Source organism: Sprattus sprattus (genome assembly GCF_963457725.1).
Source record: "Sprattus sprattus genome assembly, chromosome: 2".
Lineage (NCBI taxonomy): Eukaryota > Metazoa > Chordata > Actinopteri > Clupeiformes > Clupeidae > Sprattus > Sprattus sprattus.
Genome location: NC_137921.1, coordinates 5,644,706 through 5,661,639, shown reverse-complemented (window position 1 = coordinate 5,661,639; position 16,934 = coordinate 5,644,706). Strand labels below are relative to the sequence as shown.

Below are 16,934 nucleotides of genomic sequence, written 5' to 3'. Positions count from 1 at the left end.
TATTTTCCCGACAATGACCGGCGTTCTATACATTATCCCGCTTATTATACGGTTACAACTAAAACAAACAAATTACTTAACACCGTGTGTCTTTTTACAATGCATTTGTTACTATACGTAGTGTTTAAAAGGAGAGAAATAGTTCGCCAAAGACGTTGAACTTCAAAGACAGTTGAACATTCTTTAGAACACAGCTGCTCAACCGTCCGTGAAACTCCATTGATAAGTTACCGTACTACTTGCGGAGTGCTACGAAAGACGTGAATTAGAGGCAAAAAGGCCACTTTCCTTGACAGCGGTCATTAACTGCATAGCAACGGTCAGTTATCGGAAAATAGTTGACCGCAGAACGTTGGGAAGCCCCATTCAAGTGAATGGAGCATTCTACAGCATTAAGAAGAGCCGTGTAATAAACAAAGATAACAAATATCCAGTAGAAATGCCTGCAACAGTTCTTATCAGAACTTTGTCAATACTCTAAGTTAGATGAGACACTCAAACTAACACAAAGAAAACAACACAAGAAACAGGGAGATAGAATCAATAGGAGGGAAGAAAAATGGAAAAGAAGAATGGCCCTTGAAAACTGGAAAAGAAAAGATAAGATATGTATTCTGCTATCTCCACAAATCGCAGCTTCCTCTCAGGTCTGCCTTTTTTTCTGTGTTATCCCAGCCCTGTATTCATTCAGAGGCTCTCCAGGTAACCCATCACTTGGTGTTGTTGCGCTGGACTCAAACTGTTCCCATTGTGAAAACCGCTTGGAGAAGTAATTGAACCACAACAATTGTTCCAAAAACAAAAAAAAAGAAAAACAAAAATGTGGCCCCTCTACAAACACAGTTTGACAAATGTGATTTAAAGAGTGCCGGAAAAAAAAAGACAAGGAGGATTTTCCTGAGAGGCACCCTCGCTTTTGTGACAGATAGCTATTAAAAGTCAGGGACTAGGGGGAAAAAAACACATTCCACTGATTGAAAATGTGAGAATTCCACTTACTTGCCAAGAGCGAAACACTCCAGAGTAACAACTGATCCCTTCGCAGCTGGGACCGTGTCGGGGAAATGAACTTCTATTTTCGGCTCGTATTCACCCATGACTCCTGCGATACACAAGCACCATACTGTGTTTCTCGGTCCAAATCCATAATTCATGAAAATCAGCTTGTGAGAAAAAAAAGTCGTGAAAAATATGATAAACAAGACAAAGGTATACACTCTCGGTGAAACTGAGCCCACTCCTTCATCCCCGAAAAAGACCCCAAGAAAAAAAAAAAGCAAAGGAAAGACAACAAATAATTTATATCTATCTTTTCTGACACATGGCACCGTGAGGGAGCCTTCTCTCCAGGGGAGGGGTTCAATATGTTTCGGGGCAAGTGGTTAATATTTAACTTCAGCCACCGGCAAGCTCTCTCTCCGGCATGAGAGAGAGAGACCTCAGAAAGCAAAGCTCCACACGTCGACAGCCGAAGGCTTTGAGGAACGACAACACATAGCGTTGGGAAATAGAGCCACTTCAGTCGACCCGCAGGCTACCCTGTGACACTCTGCACACAAGAGTGGAGGCGAGAGCCAGCGTCTGCACAGCATCCTCTACAATCTAAATCTATAGCTATATAATACAATCTATATCTGTATCTATATAATATATAATGTCTATATAATCTATATAAATACAATCTATAGCTATATAATACTTAAAACAATCTGTATCTATATCATACTAAATCTACAGTATATAATACCATCACGTTATAGTCCACCTGAGATTGAGACCTGAGATTCACTTTGGTAGCAACGACCCAGGCCGCCCTTAGGCTGTTAGTTCAAATGAAACTATGGGAGGTGAGGCCTGCTGAGTCCAGATGAAGCCCACAGTAGCTGCCTATGGAACAGAACTATGACTGCAGAAACAAAGCCCACAGTAGCTGCCTATGGAACAGAGCTATGATGGAGGCTGAGGGGGCTGAGGAGGCTGAGGACAGTGGAGGCAGAGGCCACAGTAGCTGCCTATGGACCAGAGCTATGATGGAGGCTGAGGGGGCTGAGGAGGCTGAGGACAGTGGAGGCAGAGGCCACAGTAGCTGCCTATGGACCAGAGCTATGATGGAGGCTGAGGGGGCTGAGGAGGCTGAGGACAGTGGAGGCAGAGGCCACAGTAGCTGCCTATGGAACAGAGCTATGATGGAGGCTGAGGGGGCTGAGGAGGCTGAGGACAGTGGAGGTAGAGGCCACAGTAGCTGCCTATGGAACAGAGCTATGATGGAGGCTGAGGGGGCTGAGGAGGCTGAGGACAGTGGAGGCAGAGGCCACAGTAGCTGCCTATGGAATAGAGCTATGACTGCAGAAACAACTGACAGCTCATGCTCAGCCAAAAGTGGTTGAGACCAGACTGGTTGAAGCCACCGGGGGTCATTTCAAAATGGTGGAGTTTGACAGAATATGGCTAAATCTGGACGGACTTGGCCAATTTTCTCTATACTACGCAAGCTCTTGCTCCAAAAAGCACGTATTACCCAGACTCTACTCAGACTCCAGTTTTGCCAATATGGCCGTCCAGTTTTGGCTTAATTTCCTCGGAATGTACGTGCATGACACCCTGCGTACTGTCCGTCTTTATTTTACAGTCATTGGAACGGGGCTGTAAGGGGACGAGGGCTGCATCTGGGCCAGATCAGAACTGGATCTATGCCAGACCTGGGCCAGAGCCGAGCCGTTTCGACAGCCAGCCTTCTCTCGGGCAGGCCTGCTTACCGTCTGTCCGGAGGACGAGAGGAGTCGGAGAGCTGCTCACTCTCTCCCTGGTGACACGGTTCATCACGGTGCAGGTGTAATTGCCCACGTCGGACGGCTCGACTTTAGCGATGTACAGGTTCCCAGTCTCCTGAGAAACAAAGCGTCGATTGTCTTGTTGGACGGAGTAAGTGTATTCATTGAAGACCCACGCAAATGTAAGGTCTAGAAAATGGAAACGAGGGGGCAGCTTTAGCCAAAATGCTTTGGATGTGATGTGAAAGCATTTTTTTTAAGGAACAGATTGCACTTTGAAAAATCACATGCATCGTCGAGCAGAGATTAACATTTCAAAAGCATTTTGAAGCATTTAATGACTGAATACATAAACAACAGTATCGAAAGAATGAGCAATTAAAGACAATCACTGGATTGATTTATTCTAAGGGAACTGCTTTACCTCCTGAGAATGTTGGCGTTCCACAAAGGAGAACGACACCTTGACCCTCTCGAACAGATACAGCACTTCTGGCTTGAGTTTTGAAATTCAAGTCTGCACACAAAAAGGACATGTAACTACCTTTAATCCAAACTATACACACTCTCGGAAGTACAATCAGTTACATCTACAAAGGATCCGAGGACAAGAAAAATTAGATAATTAAAATAAATCATGACAATATTAAGAACAAAGTACTTTCATAACGAGACCAAGCTGCAGACACTTATCTTCGTTTGGAAGGTCAGCAGCGTTTTATTGCGCTAATTGCATTTTCCTTGAAGAATAAATTCAATTACACCTGCACGGGGGGTTGGAGAAATCCGTTTCTCCACCCTTCAAAGCCACGTACAGTGCAAGCGGGGGCGCCAATTACACCAGCTGTCACCTCGCGCTGGGAGAGCAAAGTGACAACACGCAGCGTGGCGGGTTTCGGCGTTCCGCTGTCTTACATGCAAACTTGAGGCTGGCCCGCCTGCTGAGGATGGCGCCGAGCGGGTTGAAGGCCGTGCACTGGTAGGTCCCTGCGTCCTGGTCCTGGTCCAGATCCCTGATGATCAGGTTGCCTCCGGACAGCACGCGCCTCAGGTCCGTCCTGAGATCAATCGACGTGCCGTTAAAGGACCACCTGCAATCAGCACCACCACAACACAATCAGGCCATCGGGGACGGGCTCGATACACACGCTTGCCACTTTCAAGGACCAGGCAAATCAACCGCTGATATATTCACAAGTGCAATGCTCATAGGTGGATGCCTCACTATGTCTCAATACATTAACAGCATTAACCTCAACATATGTATGTGGAGAAACCTCTTTTATAGTGTGTAATTTAACAGTCTAGATTATATTTGATATGGCCACGGCCCCGCAACCAGCTCCAAATACTAATTGTGAAGGGACAACATAGGCAGACGGGTCTGACAAAAAAAAAAAAACGTATTTTCTTTGGCTCAGTCTCCCTGTCTGTTGCCACGACAGCATTCTCCTGCTTGTCCTTGGCGATGCCAAATCGTAATTGAGCATAAATATGTAATCCCTCTGAAGAGCGGATCTTACTGAAGTCGTTTCAGCAAAGCCATCTGTGTATCCATCCAACACACAGTGCCTGGTAGGCAGGCTCTTCCTACTCCTGCTCCTTCACAACTCATAAAACACCTTTCATACAAGGGGTGTCTCACAGACTGCAAGGGGTCAGAGGTGGGGGGTATGGGCTGTGTGTGTGTGTGTGTGTGTGAGGGGGGGGGGGGTTGGGTTAAGAAAAATGAGGCTAAGCTTTTCAGGCGCCGGCCAACTGTGCAAGGGCCCCAACAAAAAGCTGCAGATACGAGCTAATTGCAGGGAGCGCTAGCGGGCGGGAGTCATTTCCTCTGACAGGCTGTCAGTAGCCTCCCCAGGCTCAGCGGTGTGTCTCCAGCACACACACACACACACACACACACACACACACACACACACACACACACACACACAGCGGTGTGTCTCCAGCACGCACCCCAGGAACAGCTGGCGCTCGCTCCACGCCGGCACTGCCAGGCAGCCAGCCGCTCAATGCTAATGCTAACACAAGCAAGCGTGTGGGGATGGCGTCCCGAGGAGGTGACGGCAGCGGGAGCAGGAGGGTGTGTGAGCGCAGGAGCAGGTGGGTGTGTGAGCGCAGGAGCAGGAGGGTGTGTGAGCGCAGGAGCAGGAGGGTGTGTGAGCGCAGGAGCAGGTGGGTGTGTGAGCGCAGGAGCAGGAGGGTGTGTGAGCGCAGGAGCAGGAGGGTGTGTGAGCGCAGGAGCAGGAGGGTGTGTGAGCGCAGGAGCAGGAGGGTGTGTGAGCGCGGGAAAAGGAGGGTGTGTGAGCGCAGGAGCAGGAGCAGGAGGTGACTGCAGCGGGAAAAGGAGGGTGTGTGAGTGCAGGAGCGACCGGCGGAGCGGAAGGGAATAGCGGTCCCGGTAGTCCTTGGAGCTCGGCAAGTGCAAAAAAAGCCTCGGCATGTGTTTACCGCAACAAAAGGTGTTTACCTCCCATCACCCTTCACAGTGCAGAATTAGCACCCTGAGAAGGTGAGACACATAGACGTTGCACAGACGTTAACCACCCTCCACACACACACACACACACACACACACACACACACACACACACACACACCCGAGCCATCAATGATTGGATACTGAAGTGCTAGTTTCACCCGAATGAGAGCGAAACCTGAAACCTGATGTTTGCAGAGTTTCACTGAGGTGCTGAAATGAGCTCCTAATTTCCGCCGTCACATGAAGCGCAGCACGACACACCTGTGACTTTTATATTTGTGATTTAATATTTGTGCTTTCCATCTCTTAGCATCTCTGTTGCACAGCAGCAGTGCACATAATCAGCGTAGAGTGTATCAGGATGAGAGAGAGAGAGACTGCAGATCACAACACAATGCACTCGACGGATCTACCCCAGATTAATTCACAACCAGGCTCCAAATGCCACCTCTCACCAAATGCAAATGTGAGTGGGAGAGAGGAAGGCAGGCTAGCGCCCTGGTTCTGCTTCCAGAGCATCTCTCTCCTTCTATCCCCCTCTCTCCTCTCTCCTCTCTCCTCTCTCCTCTTTCCTCTCTCCTCCTCTCTCTCCTCTCTCTCCTTCTATCCTCCTCTCTCCTTCTCTCTCTCCTTCTATCCCCCTCTCTCCTCTCTCCTCTCTCCTCTTTCCTCTCTCCTCCTCTCTCTCCTCTCTCCTCTCTCTTATTCTATCCTCCTCTCTCCTCCTCTCTCTCCTTCTATCCCCCTCTCTCCTCCACTCTCCTCTCTCCTCCTCTCTCTCCTTCTATCCCCCTCTCTCCTCCTCTCTCTCCTTCTATCCCCCTCTCTCCTCTCTCCTCCTCTCTCTCCTCCTCTCTCTCCTTCTATCCCCCTCTCTCCTCTCTCCTCCTCTCTCTCCTTCTATCCCCTCTCTCCTCCTCTCTCTCCTTCTATCCCCCTCTCTCCTCTCTCCTCCTCTCTCTCCTTCTATCCCCCTCTCTCCTCTTTCCTCTCTCATCCTCCTCTCTCCTCCTCTCTCTCCTTCTATCCTCCTCTCTCCTCCTCTCTCTCCTTCTATCCCCCTCTCTCCTCCTCTCTCTCCTTCTATCCCCTCTCTCCTCTCTCCTCTTTCCTCTCTCCTCCTCTCTCTCCTCCTCTCTCTCCTTCTATCCCCCTCTCTCCTCTCCTCCTCTCTCCTCCTCTCTCTCCTCCTCTCTCTCCTTCTATCCCCCTCTCTCCTCCTCGCTCTCCTTCTATCCCCCTCTCTCCTCCTCTCTCTCCTCTCCTCCTCTCTCCTCCTCTCTCTCCTCCTCTCTCTCCTTCTATCCCCCTCTCTCCTCCTCTCTCTCCTCCTCTCTCTCCTTCTATCCCCCTCTCTCCTCTCTCCTCTCTCCTCTTTCCTCTCTCATCCTCTCTCTCCTCCTCTCTCTCCTTCTATCCTCCTCTCTCCTCCTCTCTCTCCTTCTATCCCCCTCTCTCCTCCTCTCTCTCCTCTCTCCTCCTCCTCTCTCCTTCTATCCCCCTCTTACCTCCTCTCTCTCCTTCTATCCCCCTCTCTCCTCCTCTCTCCGCTCTCCTCCTCTCTCTCCTTCTATCCCCCTCTCTCTTTCTCTCTCTCCTTCTATCCCCCTCTCTCCTCTCTCCTCCTCTCTCTCCTCCTCTCTCTCCTTCTATCTCTGTCTCTCCTTCTCTCTCTCCTTCTATCCCCCTCTCTCCTCCTCTCTCTCCTTCTATCCCCCTCTCTCCTCTCTCCTCTCTCATCCTCCTCTCTCCTCCTCTCTCTCCTTCTATCCTCCTCTCTCCTTCTATCCCCCTCTCTCCTCTCTCTCCTCCTCTCTCTCCTTCTATCCCCGTCTCTCCTTCTCTCTCTCCTTCTATCCCCCTCTCTCCTCCTCTCTCCGCTCTCCACCTCTCTCTCCTTCTATCCCCCTCTCTCCTCCTCTCTCTCCTTCTATCCCCCTCTCTCTCCTTCTATCCCCCTCTCTCCTCCTCTCTCTCCTCTCTCCTCCTCCTCTCTCCTTCTATCCCCCTCTTACCTCCTCTCTCTCCTTCTATCCCCCTTCTCTCCTCCTCTCTCTCCTTCTGTCCCCCTCGTATGCACGGAGGCCTGCGGGGGCTCTCTGTCCATTTACGGCCCCTTAAAGAGCAAATAGCTGTCACGACGGCGGGGCAGAGGAGGTGTGTGTGCGGGCGAGGGTGTGAAATGCGCTCACGTCTGCCCCCCTGGGGGGTTGGGGTGGGCATGTCTGGGAAAAACGCCATTCGGGGTCACGGCTGGGGCCGCAGCCCCTCCTCACCCTCCCTGTGGACCCTCTCCGCTCTCCGCCGTGGTGTGTGTGTGTGTGTGTGTGTGTGTGGCCGGAGTGAACTGGTGCTGACCCCTTCCTGTTCGCATCAATTTTGCATAAGACAGAATTCATTGATATGAGGTGCAGGAACAGCAGAGCAGAGCAGAGGGGAGCGCCACAGTGCAGTGCACCACCAACCTGGCCTTCTCTCCACTCACCCCCACCTCACTCATCTCTCCCCCTCTCCTCCACCTCATCTTCCACTCCCCCAGGAGACCCTCCCTTCCCCTCCAACCTTCTCCTCCTCCTTCCCTCCTTCCCTCCCCTCCCGTCCGTTCGTCCGTGCGGGTGGCAACCTCGACCGCAGCAGCGCTCCAGGAGCCCTCCTCAAACACCTGGCACGGAAGCTATCCCTCTCTCTCCTCTCTCTCCTCTCTCCTCTCTCTCTCTCCTTCTATCCCTCTCTCTCCTCTCTCTTTAGCCTTCTATCCCCCTCTCTCCTCCTCTCTCTCCTTCTATCCCTCTCTCTCCACAGCCAAACAGCACGTTTCTCCATCCTTAATCAAAAAGGAAAAATGTACAAGCCATCCCCCCCCCCCCCCCCACTTTCGTCACCGACCCCTGTAGGGGGCCGCCATGCTATTATTCAGAATTCAGCTGAATCATTTCAAACCACTGATATATGGGGAATTTGACACAGATAGAGGATAAACAATATATTGTAAGATTCACAGAATTAATTATAAAACTAATTTACTGCACAAGTGCAATCAGGCACTTTCTCTGTAAGCAATTTCTAGCTACTATTATCGCAGTGAGTATTCTTGAGAACTAAATTATATCTTAGGGGCAATTTAGATTCTACTTGGCTCCGAGAAGGGAGCTTGTCAAATGTTTACGCATGGCTTCCCAGTCGATATTTTCCTGTTGTCAGGGAACAGAAAAGGAAAGAAAAAAATGTTATTTTGACGTCTCTTGGCTGAGTATTATACTGCTCCTGGATCATGGGCAGAGAGCGAGAGCGAGAGACAGAGAGAGAGAGAGAGAGAGAGAGAGAGCGACAGAGCGAGAGAGTGCGAGAAAGAGAGAGTGCGAGAAAGAGAGAGAGCGAGAGAGAGAGAGAGACAGCGAGAGGGAGCAATTTAAAGCAATCTACCATGGAGTTTTATGAAGCTCATGGCCAAACCAAGGCAATTTATTCCAGCTGACAACCTGACTTTCCAATGCCAGAGCGGAGAGAGGGGAGAGGAAGCGCTCTGACCCATTTGCACTTCAAGAACAGGAGAGCAGGAGCCGAGACATCGGCAGCTCCTGAAGAGGCGCTCCTCCTCTCCTCTCCTCTCCTCTCCTCTCCTCTCTCTGCTCGGCTGAGGAGACACTCAAGGCGTCGGGCTTAACATCCACGTCTCGCCTCCACTCCACAGGGGGTGGAAGGGAAATAGGAGGGGAGGGAGTGAGGGAGGAATACAGAGAGAGAGAGAGAGAGAGAGAGAGAGGAGAGAGAGGGAGAGAGAGGGAAGCAGTGAGAGAGAGAGAGGAGAGAGAGAGAGAGGGAGAAGGAGGAGAGAGAGAGAGGGAGGGAGAGAGAGAGAGAGGGAGAAAGAGGAGAGAGAGAGAGAGGGAGAAAGAGGAGAGAGAGAGAGGGAGGGATGGAAAGAGATAGATGGAGAGAGGGAGAGAGAGAGAAAGTGAAAGGGAAAGAGAGAGAAAGAGAGGGAGGGAGAAATAGAGAGGGAAAGAGAGAGAGAGAGAGAGCGAGCAAAAGAGGGAGCAACACTTGTGTTGGTGATTAGACACGCATATTCTGGAGGTCGGGGCCGGCCTCACATCGCTACAGAATGCTCAGTGTGCACCAGGCACGGCACCCTGCCGACTCCACCGAGTTGCACTGGAGCGCCAAGCATCTTTTCAACCAAGGTGCTGATTTGAGATGCCTCCTTCAAAGGGCTCCAGTGCCGCACTCTGAACCACAATAAATACAATGTGGGAAGCCAGACGCTCACTGCTCTTTGAGGGGTGGGGGAAGGGGCGATGGATTTTTGTTTAGCTTGTATAAACGCTCCGATGGAAACACATGCTAATCAGAGCTTGCTCTTTGAACCAAACAGATCCACTATACACCCTCTTTTTCAAACGATTTGTTGATTTGCTTATTCGCTTATTTTTTTGTGTGTGTGCTGATTTTTTTCCCCCCTTATTATATTCATGTGTCCCATCTGCTCAGAATTGCTGATCTAAATGCCGCTGTCATTATGTGACACAAAAAAAGACGAGATGGAGCTCTGAATCTTTATGTAAATCATTCACCAGATTAATACCAAAATAGTCCTTTCCACACTTCTCTCCCTCAGAGGAGACAGAACAACCACACACATGCACCACACAAATCACCCACACGCAGAAAAACTGTGAATGTGATTGGCCTTTCCTATCATAAAAATATATCCCATGCCACATACACCTCTTACATTACATTTATAACCACTCTGAAACTCAGAGTCTCATTTACCATGCTAGCGTTTGCGGATAGATTTTGAAATTATACTTTATCTTCAGAAACATGGGAAAGAGGGTGAGACACAAGTAGTGGGTAAGACATAGTAGCTGTATAGAGCCCTAAAGCAAACACAGGATATGAAGCTACTGCTAATGCTGCTTCTTCTGTCAGTAACTCTGATGAAGCTACTGCTACTGCTAATGCTACTTCTTCTGTCAGTAACTCTGATGAAGCTACTGCTACTGCTAATGCTACTTCTTCTGTCAGTAACTCTGATATGAAGCTACTGCTAATGCTACTTCTTCTGTCAGTAACTCTGATATGAAGCTACTGCTAATGCTACTTGTTCTGTCAGTAACTTCTGATATGAAGCTACTGCTAATGCTACTTCTTCTGTCAGTAACTCTGATATGAAGCTACTGCTAATGCTGCTTGTTCTGTCAGTAACTCTGATTTGAAGCTACTGCTAATGCTACTTGTTCTGTCAGTACCTCTGTCCCAAATAGCAGCTGATTCTGGATGCAGTTATGATCTGGCATAGATATCAGAGACCTGGGCAAGCTACAGTGGCAAATGCATACAGAGCAACATGGGCCGCACTTTATTTAAAAGCCTCTTAAGCACTTAGTATTTTAAATAATGGTGAAGACCTACCAACAAAGTGTCATTGTCTCCAACAATAATAATGCCTACAATACCTTCACTATCCTGTGAAACATGACCAATAGACCCGCTACCTGTATACAGCACACAGTAAACCCCTGTTAAATGGCCAGGACCTAAAACAAATGTTACTTCAACACATGTGCCATGCTCTGTAACTAAAACTGCCACAGACTGCAGCACTCTCGCCATCACCTGACCAGCCCACTCCAGATTTAGCCTAGTTTTAGGCTAGAGACATTAGCCATGAAGGTATTCTAGGATATTTTTCTATGACTACCAGTGGTGAAGTCCAGGGTATACGCAGGTATACGGAGTATACCCACTTATTTTTCAGTCAGCATTGAGTATACCCACTTCTCAAAACAAGGCGTTTATCCTGTGCTGTATGGGCTGCTTAAAAAAATAGCAAAATTAAGAGTATACCCACTTCTCCAGGGACCACTACACCATTGATGACTACATAAACATGGATTAACTCATCAGCAAGAGAGGCCTCACTTTAAAACAAATATAAGGAGAAATGAGCAGGCTGCTCAGCTGGAGAGAATTGTGTACAGCCGTCTAAAATGATTAATTGATCTCTTGTAACTTTCCAGGAGCCCAGGAGCCTAAAGTAAAATGGCCCCCACACCCCAACTCTAGTTATATCATATTAGATAGATCATTCTGATTGGCCTTGGCAAGCAGCCATACAGAAAGAACCACATGAAGATAGGGGCCTTTAAAAAAGGCCTCCAGGACGTTCAAACAAAGAGGAGGTGATCCATGGGCATCTCCTTATTGTAGCTTATCAATTACAATAAAACGTTCTACATCCAGTCTCGGGTTCTTCTGATTGAAAACTCCTAGAAAGACGGCGTCTCGCCCCGCAACAGTATATAATAGCATGCGGAGTGAACCACAGCGTACACCGTACTTGTACTGAGGGGGCGGGGTGAACCACAGCGTAGCACCGTACCTGTACTGAGGGGGCGGGGTGCCCTTGGCATCACAGGTGAGTGTGGCCTCCGTCTGCGCCGCCCCCCCCACGGGGAGGATCAGATCACTGGGCTCCATCCTCCATCTGGGGCCGTGGAATGACTTATAATCCGAGCCATCTGAACGAGGGAGAGAGAGGAAGAAAGAGGAGAGAGAGATAGAGGGAGGGAGGGAGGGAGAGAGATAGATTGAGAGAGGGAGAGAGAGAAAGAGAGAGGGAAAGAGAGAGAAAGAGAGGGAGGGAGAGAGAGTGGAATGACTTATAATCCGAGCCATCTGAACGAGGTGAAACACAGCACAGGTTTCCATCTGTTTAGCGCGTAGGTGTTTGTGTAACCCTGCATCTTAAGTATCCATGCCGCAGCAGGTATCATGGTTGAAGACACACATCAGAATAGGTACGGTCATGGGCACCACAGCAATATCAGAGTAGCTGCTATGGGTTTAATACTAAATCTTAAAAAAGTATTATTGTTTAGGTAAGTAGCTGTCGCTAAAAGACGTACTCAAGGATGGGGTTGGTGATGCGTAACAGTATGCACTTACAAGGGAATTATATTGTACTGAAACCCTTCATGACACACATTGTTTACCCCCCATTTCCCATTTATATGGCCTATCAGAAACACTTGCTTTGTATTCATACTTTATGACTTCATTTATTTTCTTTATTTTTTCTTTTTGCCGTGGAACCAAGGTGGTTATTCTATAATACGTGAGGTTTTAAAGTGCTGGGGACTGTAAGTAATGTATGTCTTTACTAAAGAAAACAGATCTGAGAGTGAGTCAGTGCACATATATCTCGTCGCTGGAAAGCCATTAAGTCATGACATACTATTTATATTTCCTAGGAGAGTGCCTTATATAGAAAGGCCCCATACCCGTGAAAGAGAAGAAAAAAAACAATACAATTTATTTTCACATTGACTGAGCAACTTAATTGGATGCTCCACAACCAAGCCTGGAATTACTGTCTCAGTCAATTTTGCCATCATGTTACTACATGCTAATGTATTTGACTAAAAGCTGCTGTTGAACCTGCAAAGTTAGTCGATGTAAACATAATGATCTCATTGAACCAGCCTGGGGTAGAAGGGCAATGCTGTTTTAGCACTTTGTAGCTTATATCTAGCACATGTAGCTACCATCACATGCACTGAAAAATCTTAAAATAATTACATGCACCCATGACAGCGAACACAGACAGGATCTAGTTTATGCAAAAGACAATTTTACCTGCAAGACACTCAATGATTGATAGCAGCAAAAACTGTTTCCATAGTAACATCATCTTCAGCTGCCAGAGGCAAGTAAGCCTTTCATCCAATAAGTTGAGAGGGGACTGAAGAGAGCGACTCAACCTGTAGGGTACCAGAGACAGAGCAAAGTCAGTTTAAATAAATAGGTTATAAATAAATGGTTAAAGTAATTAAAGTAAATAAATAAATAAATAAATAGTTTGAGTCATTACATTGAACTGCCTCTACTAATGTATTACAAACAATAAAAGGGTGTCAAATGATAGCATGGGGATGTGTGTGGAGAATGTGGGTAGCAATGTAGTGGGAAAGAAAGCATGGGGGTTATCTGAAGCATTTGGTTTGAACGGGGAAACAAAGTTTACGCACAAAATTAAAAAACAATTCTAGAGAGACAAGTGTTCATGCCCATGTGCTCAGTTCCACAAGTTCTGGATCTAAAGACATGCTCTGTGGCGTATTAACTAAAGCTATGGTGTGGTGTGTGGGGGCATTGCACCAACCCACCCATGTTCGAACTTAGGATCTTGCTACTCATACTACTGCCATTAATACTACTGCTGCTACTAATACAACTGCCACTACTTGTCTGTTTATTGTATTTTGTATTATTGTTATTATTATTATTATTGTTATTATTATATCTTTATATTTAATAAAACCATTGTATTTATAATAGATAGATTAGTCTTGTTGTCAGTTTTCTCCCCCCTCCAATGCCGAGCCTATTATTAGCCCTAAGGATATTGTGTCAATCATAGCTGAACCATATATTATTATGCTCCTTCTTGACAGGGGCGCTACATAAACTTGGGTGCACCAACCCACCCATGTTCGCACTTAGGATCTTGCTCATGGTGTTATGTTACATGGTACATTCAGCTATTATAATAAATCCTTAAATGGTTTTGGTTTTAATGTGCCTTGGTTATTTAATTTATTCAGCCAATGCGATGTTTCAGACAGTCATCGGTTGTCTATTTGTTTTGCCTTGGTCCATGTTCTGAGGATCGATTGTTTTTGTCTAGAGATGTTTTGGTTCAGGGGAAATCGCGGGTTTCTCTTTCTGTTTTCGGGTGATTGAAAAGTAAAGAGCATTGAACTTGATGAAGAAAAATGTGACTGGCTCTGTGGTTATTTTCAACTAATTCAGAGGTATAAAAGTGTCATATGCTAAATGATTTTGCCAAGTTATTGCTTTAGTTCATGCATGGTGGACCTTGCTCCCTGCCTGCCAATTAATTCAGGGTCCCGTGTCTTTATGACGCACTGCCTCTGCAGAACTTTGCTGAAGTTTCAAAAAGTGTTAATTATGTATTTTACCACATGTCACTGGGGACTGCATAGCATTAATGATAACAACAAGTGGCAAGGAAGGGAGAGACAAGAGTGATAGTACTGTTACTACTACTAATACTACCCAACACTTCATCATACTACTACTAATGCTACTAATACTGCTGTTACTACTACTACTAATGCTACTAATACTACTGCCATTAATACTACTACTGTTACTACTACTACTACTACTACTAATGCTGCTACTACTACTACTAATACTACTGCCATTAACACTGCTACTGCTACTACTACTATTACTACTGCCACTAATACTACTACTTCTACTCTGACTACTGCCACTAATACTATTACTACAACTCATACTACTACTAAACTACTTCTATTACTACTACTAAGAAGAAGAAGAAGAAGAAGAGGAAGAAGAAGAAGAAGAAGAAGGAGGAGAGGAAGAAGATTATGTTTCTAGTTATGTATAAACTTAATAAAAAAACACTCTGAAAGAGTTCTTTTTTTAAAACAGCCAAGGCCTATCTGGGAGCTGGAATAAAAAGTTTATCGTCTGCAAACATTCTGATTTATGTCCACAATAAAGAGAAGTATCCATTCAGCTCCACAGCGCATCGCACTGTGAGCTGAGTAAGAAGAAATATATCCCAATTTACAGTGTGTGTGTGTGTGTGTGTGTGTGTGTGTGAGTGTGTGTGTCTGCAGTGTGAAGGCTAAAGGCCCTGCACTCTCCTCGATAGCTCACTTGCCACTTTACTTTTGCTTTCACTCACAGTGGATCTGCACAAAGCACCACCTCCATCTGAACTACTGCTGACTCCTTGTCATCTGTGAAGACTCATACTACTGTTACAGATATACTATACATCTGATGCTATGCTCAAATATAATGAGTAACTAACTACCTTTGTCCTTTGTCAGGTTTCTAATGGCACACACGACACCCTGGAACACACACGTGCATATATGGAGGCGACACAGGACACACACACACACACACACACACACACAGCCCGATGTTGTGATTAATTTATACTCTGCATTTTCCCATCCTGGACTGTCCTTCCACAAGGACCCCCCAGGAGCAGTGGGCAGCTGGTAGCGCCTGGGGACCAGGTGAAGGGAACTGTCCATCTTTGCTCAGGGATGGACATGTGTTCTGTTATTTTGCATGTTTTTTCTGTTGGGGTTCTTAGTGGAGGAAACCCCTTGTGAACACAGGGAGAACATCAGAATCTACACGGTAAGGCCCGGGAGATAGCCCACCTGAGCACTGAGGGTCTGGGGAGGACCTGCCCCCCAGAGCCAACAGCGCCCCGTGCAGGAATCAAACCCATGACCTTCTTGCTGTGAGGCGCCAGTGCAAGCAGTGCAAGCACCTGAGCCACCGTGCCACACGCAACTACAGTATAATGACTACCTAAACATACCCTCTCTGTTATTGGGTTTTAAGCAGGGCACATGGAAACGCTTTGTACATTTTAGCCGTTAGCTTGTCGGCTACGTAGTCAGTGGAATGACACTGACACAGACCGTCAGGTGAGTAAAACCATGGAGTGTTTTAAAATCAATCAAAATGTCTCCTGAACAGCTGTGTAATACAACATTACCATAAACCGTCGGCGACCCATTTTGATACCTTTCAGGGTGTGTTGGGGGCCGTTGGGAAAACTGCAGAAATGGAGTTATTTAATCATCGGAGGGGGGGACAGGTGGATGACTGTCGGAGCAGAAACACTTGGCCATCACCCCACCCACACACACACACACACGCGCACACGCACACACACGCACACGCACACACACACACACACACACACACACACACACACATATGGGCCCGGGCAGAAGCCACGGCATCAGGCCCGCGACGGTTCACCAGGCCCATTTCTCAGAGTGACTACATTGGCCCCTCAAGCCCAGGAGGTAGATTCACCGGATTTGGATGGAATTCAATCAATTATTTTCCCTGTCAACACCACCCCACACACACACACACACAAACACACACACAACCACCCCCCCCCCACACACACACACACACACAACCCCCACACACACACACACACACAACCCCCCCAAAAATGCTTTCAAGGCTGCCCCCCCCCCCCCCCCCCCCCACACACACACACATTTAACCTTCTGTTAAGTCCACAGATTCTAGAAGGTGGTGGGGGTGTCCAACTGATGACCTGCGTATTACCACATTATTGCTGGTATATTAAACATCACCGCCGCAATCTGGGTTCACTTTTGAAAGCAGCATATTAGCATTTCCACCAACCCTAGCCACAGTAAACTCTTTCATACTATGAGCAGCATTCATGCTATTAGTAGCATTCATTCTTTTAGCAGCATTCATACTATGAGCAGCATTCATACTATGAGCAGCATACATCCTCTTAGCAGCATTCATCCTATGAGCAGCATTTATCCTCTCATTCATTCTCTTAGCAGCATTCAAGCGGTGTTTAAACTGACAAGAAAACAGGGATACCCATTTCCTCAGAAGTCACCTGACAGGGCAATTGAGCCGCATCACGTTGAAATGTTTACTTTATTACAGGGCCCAAGAGAGTTCTCAGAACACCTATTTTAGTGACAGCTGTGTCAGGCTGTAAGGAAAGCTTTCACAGGTACTCCAGGTTCTTTTTCTCACAGCTACACAAACCACTAAAACATGAGCATCAAACGCCAGCA

At 47.2% G+C, this 16,934-nt stretch overlaps 1 protein-coding gene across 1 annotated transcript in view; it reads right to left on the bottom strand.

The window, feature by feature from the left end:
- The window catches only part of cntn3a.2 (contactin 3a, tandem duplicate 2), a gene marked incomplete at both ends in the record, with an annotated part of 41,669 nt that extends 28,714 nt beyond the window's left edge, over positions 1 to 12,955 (bottom strand). Inside the window, 6 exons of the mRNA XM_080832408.1 lie at positions 1,000 to 1,102; positions 2,757 to 2,960; positions 3,196 to 3,288; positions 3,687 to 3,862; positions 11,645 to 11,783; positions 12,901 to 12,955. Coding sequence (XP_080688534.1) covers positions 1,000 to 1,102; positions 2,757 to 2,960; positions 3,196 to 3,288; positions 3,687 to 3,862; positions 11,645 to 11,783; positions 12,901 to 12,955 — 770 coding nt within the window. The remainder of the gene's footprint in view (positions 1 to 999; positions 1,103 to 2,756; positions 2,961 to 3,195; positions 3,289 to 3,686; positions 3,863 to 11,644; positions 11,784 to 12,900) is intronic.
- Positions 12,956 to 16,934: the final 3,979 nt, after the last annotated feature.